At 35.4% G+C, this 10,175-nt stretch overlaps 1 protein-coding gene across 7 annotated transcripts; it reads left to right on the top strand.

The window, feature by feature from the left end:
- Positions 1-2,764: 2,764 nt before the first annotated feature.
- Positions 2,765-10,175, top strand: LOC113741824 (5'-3' exoribonuclease 3-like). Of its 7 annotated transcripts, none has more exons than XR_011839211.1 (23): positions 2,765-3,092; positions 3,368-3,473; positions 3,600-3,676; positions 4,337-4,528; positions 4,650-4,769; positions 4,867-4,929; positions 5,066-5,170; positions 5,314-5,454; positions 5,591-5,761; positions 5,849-5,926; positions 6,020-6,169; positions 6,271-6,423; positions 6,555-6,650; positions 6,737-6,829; positions 7,108-7,178; positions 7,258-7,386; positions 7,488-7,564; positions 7,657-7,697; positions 7,818-7,892; positions 8,169-8,314; positions 8,703-8,803; positions 8,888-8,963; positions 9,237-9,316. XR_011839211.1 is itself a non-coding variant. In XM_072075307.1 (23 exons), exons 1-23 carry the CDS (start codon positions 2,937-2,939, stop codon positions 9,903-9,905), a joined length of 3,036 nt encoding a protein of 1,011 aa, XP_071931408.1. In that variant the 5' UTR covers positions 2,777-2,936; the 3' UTR covers positions 9,906-10,175. The 7 variants fall into 7 exon arrangements, 6 of the variants coding, with proteins under 6 accessions (XP_071931435.1, XP_071931441.1, XP_071931408.1 ...); XM_072075307.1 differs by having other exon boundaries at positions 2,777-3,092; positions 8,753-8,803; positions 9,237-10,175; XM_072075311.1 differs by having other exon boundaries at positions 2,779-3,092; positions 6,274-6,423; positions 8,753-8,803; positions 9,237-10,175.

Below are 10,175 nucleotides of genomic sequence, written 5' to 3' on the forward strand. Positions count from 1 at the left end.
TAGCAAGAATCTCAAGAGAGATATCCTCTTTCTTATGTTTGAGGTCTCTTTTGAAATCTTTCCAAGAAGGTGGTAACTTATCTATTATAGAGCAAACAATAATGGCTTCATCCATGTGTAGATTGTGTTGTGTGAAGTGATTAAGAAGCCTTTCAATCTCACTAAATTGCTCCATAACAGACTTATTATCTACCATTTTATAATTATTAAAAGACGAGACAAGAAACTTCTTACTTGTAGCATCTTCTTGCATGTACTTGGACTCCAATCGATCCCAAAGTTCCTTGGCGGTAGCAATTGAATGGTAGACATCGAACAGGTTGTCACTCATGGTATTGAGGATGTGACCACGGCATATTTCATCGTCGTTCTCCCATTTCTGACGGTTTCGGATGTCTTCAAGAGTTTCTTCATCGGGATTGATCAATGGTTTCGATGTGGTCAAAACATAGACCACTTTGAGTGCAGTGAGAAGGAAACGAACACGTTTTTGCCAACGAATGAAATTCCCTCCATCAAACCTCTCGAGCTTGACAATATTGGATGCCAAATCTTTCAAGGTACCAGCCATTGTAGAGTATAAATAAAGCCTAAAGATTGTTGGGTAAAAAGCAAAGAATTGGCAAATATTGTGACAAGAATTGGCTTCAAATCGTGATAGAAATCACTTTCCTTTAGGCTTTATTTGTCCGATATAAAGTGCAATAACCTTTGACAAATATCCTTTAGGATAAGATGAAGTTTTGTTTGTGTTAAACTCTTGCACAAAGCAAGACAAATCCTTTGTGAACTAAGGAGTGCTTTTGAGAGAGTAAGGATAGTAGGAAAGTGATTTTCTGCAGCAAACCACTCTCTACTTGACCTCTTTATATAGGAAGATTGTTTGGGAAACAAAGGATCTCATTTAACACTTGTATGAACAGATTCAAAGTATTGTGTATGAATAGATTCAAAGTATTGTGTACACATTCATGCACTTTAATTCATGCATCTCATGATCATTAGATCAAAACATGAATCTATCCTTTAATTCAATAATTCCCATATACATGAATACATTCATAAATGAATGTACATTTTAGAAACATTCACAATACTATACATGTACCAAAAATCAATGAATTTCATGTATGTACATCATACAAATTTTGAAAAGTTTCCAACATCCTCCAAATTTGTCTATGCATCAGAGGCTCCAAAAGCTTTAAAAAATGTGAATTATGGAAAAGTATAATATGATAGACTATATTAAAACTATTATCCCAAACTTGCACTTTGTTGATGTTTTGTTTGGTTCATTCTAATAGATATGAAATTTGTTCTCAATAAAATTGTGTCAATTCAAAGAAAAAATGTGTGCTGATTTAGGATGACCAACCCAAATATTGAGAGTAGAGATTAGAAGAATTTTGGTAACTGAGGGCTTGGCCATTTGAGTGGGGAAAAGGTAAGGATTGTGGTTTTATGACTAACGGTTTGATAGGCAATACACGGAAGAAATCTATAGAGAGATAAAGATTATGAAGGTAAGAATTACGACGGTGAATTTTGACATCTACAACAAAGAGTTTGTTTGAAAGAAGAAAAAGTGATAAAAGTATGAAAGTTTGGGTGGATGTAAAAAATCATGGAGTTGGAAAACATCAAAACATTGGTTAAGGAATAAAACTCATAATTTCGGTAGTATACAAGTATATTCTTGACTTTTTAAAATATTTTAATGATTATCCATATTAAGAAAATTTAGATGAGGGCAATTTTCAGCATTCATATACTTTTTTGATCTTATATCATCGAGGTAAAACCCAAATCTATGTTTTAGTGGAGGTATATATAATTTTTAAAGTATGAGGAGAGCTGTCTGAAATTATCCCAAAATAAGAAGAAACATCCTTTACTACAGTCTACCATGAATACCAAATTAGTTGTGGTCCATTCTTTAAAATTTGAAACCTGTGTGGTAACAATGCAAATTATGGTGCGGAAGTTGCTTAAGAACGAAGCGTCCATCGTTGAATAATTCTCGCCCGAACAAATGATTTACCCTTCGAAAGTTTCAAGAGACAGGCTCCTTTCATATCAAAGACGCATTTCAACTTTAATCTTCTCGAAAGTTGCACAAATGCTGGCAGAACAGCAAAAGGCCTTTTGCTTTTCTCCTTTTTTCCTCTTTCCTTGATCTCATTGTTGGTCAATATGAAGCGACAAAGGTCGTCACCTTCACTTTCGCCTCCTTAATTCCTCCAAAAATTTTCTAGCTTTGCATCTCTTCAAGCCTAAGCTTCTTGGGATTTCACAAAATAAAAGAAAAAGAAAAAATTTAAAAAGGCAAAGAGAGAGTGACAAAAGTAGAAGAAAAACTTTAAGATTAATTTTCTTTACTGATAATTTATATATTATCACTGTTAAAATTAATTAGAATTCGAATTTAAAATTTAGATTTTGTATATATATATATCTGCATTTAATAATAATAATGTATGTACTAGCTATTGGTATATATAAAATAAACTCAAAATTTTATAATAATTTTAATTTTATTATTTGTAAAAACTTCATAATTTTTAGACTCCTATACTAGACTTTTGTCCTTCAATCTTTACTTTAGCAAAGTTAATGTAGAAAACAACTCCCACTAGCTCACAAGGTGTTCTTTATCGAAACTGATTTTAAATAAGTGTACAAAAAAAAAAAAAGTGTAAACAAACAAAGTTGCCAACAAAGTGTACCACTTTTTTTTTTCTTTTTTCCTGAAATCTCCAAAGGTTTTTTGCCTCCTGCCAACCACAAAACAGTGTAATTAATGCTAATTTAGTTGCGTCCATGCTATGCGGGTCATATATATAGAGATAGAATCATAGAAGTAAAGCAAGAGAGAAGCAGAGGAAACTTGAAAGTTGTAAAGAGGAAAGTAGTATAGAAGAAAGAAAATCAACATGGGAGTTCCATCATTTTTCCGATGGTTAGTTCAAAAATATCCAAAGATAGTATCTGATGCTAATTCAGATGAAAATCACCATGGCTTAGAGTTCGATAATCTTTACCTTGACATGAATGGAATCATTCATCCCTGTTTCCATCCAGAAGATATGGTCTCTCTCTCTTCGTTTTCCTTCATGCATTTTTCTTTTGAGTTTCCTCGTACGTGTTTATCTTTTGTTGGTTTCCATGATGACTTCTGTTGTATTTGCATAAAAATTTCATGTTTTGTTTAGTAAGCTACCATAATTATCTATTGTCTTTCTCCTTTTACAAAAAAGATTTCCCCATTGTTCTTTTTTTTTTTATTTACTAGTGACCAAGTTTTTTTTTTTTTTTTGGGGATTAATCAGAGGCTTAAGGTTTACTACTGTAATACTTTTTTCAGTTGTTTCCTCCTAGTACATTTGAAGATGTGTTCTCCAACATCTACGACTATATCGACCAACTCTTCAACATCGTTAAACCCCGTAAACTTTTGTACATGGCCATAGGTAGGTTAATTTTTCCATTTTGATCAATGTCAAATTTAATTTCACATCATTGGCTTTCGAAAGACAAAACAACAAAAATGGGAGAGATTATAACTAGTTGATTAATTGACAATTTTCATGAGGCAGATGGGGTGGCTCCCCGAGCCAAGATGAATCAACAAAGAGCAAGACGGTTTCGAACCGCAAAGGATAATGAAGCTGCTGTGAGTAATTTTCTTGATTGCAACAATTAATCAAGTCAATGTTTGGTTCATTATCCCAATTGCGTAATATTCAGATGAGGCTATTCTTTTATAGGATAAAATTCTGAATTTCAACTATGATGGATAGTCGAACGCCTTTGTCCCGATGTACCAATGTCCAATTCTGCATTTGGCACTAGAATAGCTGCTGTATTAGCAGGATTTGATAGCTAAATCCGAGTAACAAGTGGTTGAACGCTGCCTTAGAAAATCTACAATTGGTTACAACTGAAGTGGAGGATCTACACTTTGGCTAGTGGAGGCATGTGCCTCAATTCACCAAGGGAAAATTTTCAATTCCGAGTATAAAATTTTCGAAAGATTTTACTTTAACATGCTAAGTTAACTGGCACAAAAAAATTTTGTTTTTACCCTTTTTACACCAATAACTGGTGGAAATTAATTATGAAGGAGTGGCTATGAGTGATCTGATAACGATTTCTAATGAAATGAACCGGTAACAAAATATATGTTACAAGTACAAAACCAATGTTTTAATTACGGAGTTTAATGTATCGGTGGCTATCTTCTTATACATGAAAATTCACTGAAGATTTTGTCTGGCTTGGCCACCGTTGGTTATGCCATATTGACAATTATTTTCACTGATGTTTAATTCAGGAAGAGGTGGAAACGAAGCTGAGGAAAAAATTTGAAAGGGAAGGCAAGAAGGTTTTGCCTAGAGAAGAATCAGAATTGTCTGATTCCAATATTATCACTCCAGGCACAGAATTTATGTACTTATTGTCTAAGAAACTGCAAAACTATATTAAGCGCCGGATGACTAATGATTCGCGCTGGAGCAAAATCAAGGTGCATTGTTATTACGTACAACATTGGTCTGAAATGCAAGATTCATCAATTAATTATTGGTCTGAAATGCAAGATTCATCGATTAATTATGTACTTCATTAATCACTTGAAAAAATTGTAGGTGATTCTCTCGGATGCAAATGTTCCTAGCGAAGGGGAACATAAGATAATGTCTTTCATTCGTGCTCAGCGCAGCAGTGAAGGTTATGATCCGAATACCCAGCATTGTCTATATGGCCTGGTAGCTAGTTAACCTTCCCCTTGATGAATATTTTATAGGAAGTTTAGCCTATTTGAACTTGAAAATTGGCAAGCTAAAGTTATTGATTTGAATGCAGGACGCTGATTTAATCATGCTTGCTTTGGCAACGCATGAGGTGCATTTTTCGATATTGAGAGAGGTAATGCTACAATCAACTGCTTTTTTTTTTTGGTGCTACCATAATTCGCCTAATTAGATACTGCGTACTTGTTAAATTCCATGATTTGTTAATCCATATGGTCTTGAGTTAAATTATTTGTTGTCTTTCAAAACAGGATGTTCTTGTTCAGGAGGAAATATTAAATGGAGTGTCAGAACTTGAACGTAGTGCCCACAAAGCAGAATCATATTCAGGAAAGTGTAGGGGATGGTTTAAGCAGGTTGGAACTGTTTCCAAAACTTGTGATTCTAATGCAGATTCTTCTACTTTATTGCTTAATTATAGTTGCTCTAAGATGTCCTAGTGTTTAACATGTTGTGAAATGAAGAACTTCTGTTTTCCAATGTTTGTGATTTGCCAAAGGTTGTAGACAAGTCAGAATCACTGCCAAAGCCCGCTTCCTGCCACATTGAGGTAGTATCAGCGTCAGAGAAATCAGACAGTTGCAGTGAAGCGAGCAAAAAATTAAATAGAAGATTGCCTGTGATGAAAAAACCTTTTCAGGTGTGAGAAACAAACCTGAGAAACATTAGTATTATTGCACCAATGGTTGAACATTGCAATCATGTTTTGACAGAGAAAAGGGAAAATGGAAAATGACTTGTTTTTTTATTGACTCTCTTTGAAACTGTGTTTGCAGTATTTGCATATCTGGCTCCTCAGGGAGTACCTGCATATCGATCTGAACATAAGCGATCCTCCTGAGAATCTGAACATAGATTTGGAGCGTATAATTGATGACTTCATATTCATCTGTTTCTTCACTGGCAATGACTTCTTACCCCACATGCCCACTCTAGAAATCCATGAGGTTAGTACTGTCTCTGATTTTGCAGTTAGATGTCTTGAAATAATTATGTTTTCTTGCTTTATACATTCTTCTTACTTATGATTACAGGGTGCAATTGATTTACTGATGTATGTTTATAAGAAAGAGATGAAGAATCTTGGTGGATACTTGGTTGATACACATTGGGTACCTAACATTATCTTGTATTAAGCAATGAATTACTGCAATTGCAACTTGGGCGTTTAACCGCCTTTGTTTTAATATAATTTCTGAAAGCAGATTGAGGACAAGAAAGGCAGATATATAAAATTGAAAAGGGTCGAGAAATTTATACTTTCAGTGGGTGAGTATGAAGAAAAAATATTCAAGAAAAGATTAGAAATCAAGGAAAGAAAGCTCAGGAGGATCCAATCAGAACTTTTGAATGCTGTGAGTGTTGACAATTGAATGATTCAGTGTGGCCAGCATTTCTTGGCCTGAGGCTGTCTGCTACATAAAATTAATTGGGATATCCTGTAATTCTTGTCTAGCAGGATACTGAAGATGATGGATCTATTGAAGCAAATTTGTGGAGCAGCTTAGGAAATACTGATAATGCATTTCAGGATAGAAAAGTGTCGGAGATTGTGGATTCTACAAGTGGTTTAGATGAAAAAGATATATCTTTAACTGATTATTCTGAAGTAAGATATTACTCTCTCTGAAGTACTTCTTTTCATCACTGTATATCTCTTCTATTTGCATTTGTTTTTATAATTATTTCATTTATTTTAGTCTGCTGTCTATCTCATAGTTTTCGCTTCTAATGCCTCAGGTTCTGAACAATACAAAAGAGTTAATGCAAGAGTTGAAAGATCGCATCCAGCACCAGTCAGATACATTCAGAAATGGTGGCGTTATTTCAGATAAGGTTAATGAAGTGGATATCTTTTGTCAGGCAGTTCATTAGATTTTTGATGATTGAAGATGACAGATGAATATTTGGACTCATTCCAGGTAAAACTGGGTGTTCAAGGATGGAAAAAGAGATACTATGAAGTTAAATTTTCTGCAAAAACAGATGAGGTGGAACAGAGACGTAGATCGTTGGTATGATATTACATGCTGTATTATCTTATCTCCTTACTATTGTTATAGGTAATAATGAGATCAATCTTCTGGTGACAAAGCATTAGTTGTTCATTAGATTATGCTGAGACATATAAACATTCTTTCAAGCATGAGGAAGATTTTTTTCAAGTATCTAGCTTATACAATCCCAACGCATGGCATAGGAGCATTATGTTGATTTTTATCAGGAAAAAGCAACTGATTCTTTTGCTTAGTATTGCACCTATTTCTAGTGATTTCACAATTCTGATTTCTAGGTAGCGAAGTACACTGAAGGACTGTGTTGGGTCCTAAAGTACTACTTTTCTGGAGTTCCATCATGGACTTGGTAAGAAAAATTCTGCAAATTTCTGGGATTGAGATAGACTTGTTCACTAATATATGTTCCGTCCATTGTATCCCACTAGGTTTTATCCATTTCATTATGGTCCATTTGCTTCGGACCTAAAAGGCCTTACTCAAGTGAATGTGAAATTTCAAAAAGGTCTACCTCTGAAACCTTTTGATCAGCTCTTGGCTGTCCTCCCTCCAAAAAGGTAATTTGCCACCCTGATTTTTGTGTATTGGAATCATTTTGAGATTACTTTTATTCTTACCGTATTCTTTTATTCTCCGACTTCTGACGAGTGACAAATAGTTGCCACGCTCTTCCTGAAGCATACAAGAGACTTATGGTTGATGCAGATTCAAGTATTCTTGAATTTTATCCAGCCCGTAAGGCTACTTCTGATGTTTGTAATCAATTTAAAGTAGGTTAACCAGAATATAATTGACTATATTACTCATGTTGAAAATTTGATGTTCAGGTTTTGAGACGGATGCAGATGGAAAGCGCTTCATGTGGCAGGTTTGTCCTATATATCTATAAACAACTTATCTCTTTGTTAAACAACTTGAATCTTTTACACAATTTTAGTTAAACAACTTATCTCTTTGAATCTTTTACACAAAATTTTCTTCCTTTCAGGCTATATGCAAGTTACCATTCATTCAAGAAGACCGCCTCCTAGTAGAGACTAAAAAGGCTGAAACAGAATTAAAGGTTTGGAATATTTCCATTTGATATATCTGTATTTGCTTTGGTAGTCTGCTTCTTTCCTTGTTGACGGTTTTTAGATACACATTGCTTAATCTGAAAGCCTATGTTTGAGCATGTAGCAAGCTCACATGTTAAATTTTTTTTTTTTTTTTTTAACTAATAGCTATAGTCAATCTCACTGAAGCTGAAGCTGTGTGTACTGTGTACCACTGCATGTGGATTTGATACACTTGGACCTTTGGTTTTGACGATATGTTTAACTTCATTCACGCTACGTAGGACCATGAGAAAGAGAGGAATGCTGAGACTGCTGATCAATTGTTCATAGGGAGTTCTAGTGGTTTGGGTGAACAAATTAGTTCAGTCTACAAAAATTGCACATCTTTCATGCCGAATGATTATATCAAGATCAATGACATGTTGAAGTAAGTAAATCATCCCTTTTACTTTTTCCGATTTTTGTCTTTTTGTCTGCCTAGTTTCGTGCATGAAATTTACTGAAAGTAACTTAAATCTGTGACCTGGTAACTAACAGGTTTCTCCATTGTGCCTAAATGTCATTGGCCAAATCGAATGCATAGCATTTCTGATGTGTTGATTAAGTAGCTTTATCATGGTTAAGAAGTGAAACAAAGTAAAATATCACCATTTGCTGGTTTGATCTGATTGTTATCTATCCCTTGAAACCAAAAATATTAGTGGTTATCCAAGAGTATGGATCAGCATTCAATTCCAACACCTTGCAAGAGGTGGTTTGGATTGCTGAATTTGCGTGATGAGTCAATTGTATACCGTATAAGCTTGTCTTCACAGTTGCAACAATGGATTAACAATGGTGGATCTGTTTGTGCCATTATCCTCAGCGATGGACTGAGTGGGTTCATGCATCTTTGTGAAGCAGATCAAGATGTCTTGTAAGCAATCGCCGATCTCTGTCAATCTTGAGAAGTTTTCCCGTTGGATAGATGCTCACTGCTCCTGTTTTTGTTTGCCTGTAGCTGTGCATTCTACAAGCTTCCTTCGGACTATGTGCCTAAACGGCATCTTGCGGAAGGAGTAAATATTCCAGAGGAGGTACGCAAATGCATTTATCTGCTGGACAAGCTTAATCCTGTCAAGTTCTCCTCAAAAGGAATAAAAATCTTGTCAACTTTACCAAGGGAAAGCATTTCTTCTCAAAGCCAGTTTGATAACTCCGATCAAAAATGAAAAAACTGATAAATTGCAAACTTCAAGCATGATGTAGATGTTGGAATTGGAAATAATAGTTTTCATTAATAGAGTAGACAAATGCTGATTGACTTGTTAAAATGCCTATAAAATTTGAATCACTATATATCCGTGCAGTCAATATCTGAAGCAGATATAGTGAAGAGAGAGCTTTGGCATGAATACAATGGCAGCGCTCCCAACAGAGCATTGGTGAATAGGAACCATGTTCAGAAATCTAGCCTAAAGAACAAAGAACCTGCAGTCATCAGCAAATTTGCTGGCACTGGATGGAGTGTTGGTAGAGGAAAACTTAACAACTCTACTACTCAAACAGGGCCAGTTCCAGCTTTGAAGTCATATGCTCATTGTGTAGGAAACCGTTCCTTTCTATCATCAAGTACCTCAACTTCTGCTAGCGGTCATAACTGGAGGCTTCAAAAACAATCAAATACTTCTGCATCAGATAATAGCTGGAGCAGATGGCAAAATACGGACAAGGACTCGTGGCAGTCTAGTTCTACAAGTAATGCAAGTCCTGCTTGGAGGCAGAGCCAGCCATTTTCTTGTGCATCCCCTGGGCAGCAGGTTCATGGGAGAGGCCAATATCTTCACAAATCTTCTAATTCTTGTGCATCCCCGCAGCAACAGGTTCATGGGAGAGGCCAATATTTTCACAAGTCTTCTAATTCTTCTGCATCCCCTCGGCAACAGGTTCATGGGAGAGGCCAATATGTTGACAAATCTTCTCATAGTGCTTGGAACACTGGAAGCAGATACGGAAGGAACAATAGTGAACGGTGGTAGTTGTTTCTTTTGAACCATATAATAGGTGGACTGGAACGTTTTGAACTTTTGTCATCTGACCTGTAGAACTCTGAAACCAAGAACTTAAGAGATCAGTTATATTTTGCCATCTACCAAAGTAAACTACCTGGTTGTTGTTCGTTTCTTGGGCATGAATTTTGTGAGGTTTAAGCTGAGGAAGGTGAATCTTCTCTTCTGCATTTGTATCCAGATTCTCTGAAGTTTGGCTGTTTCTGAGTTCTTTCTATATAAGCAGGATTGGGATTCAAA

Source organism: Coffea arabica, chromosome 1c (genome assembly GCF_036785885.1).
Source record: "Coffea arabica cultivar ET-39 chromosome 1c, Coffea Arabica ET-39 HiFi, whole genome shotgun sequence".
Classification (NCBI taxonomy): domain Eukaryota; kingdom Viridiplantae; phylum Streptophyta; class Magnoliopsida; order Gentianales; family Rubiaceae; genus Coffea; species Coffea arabica.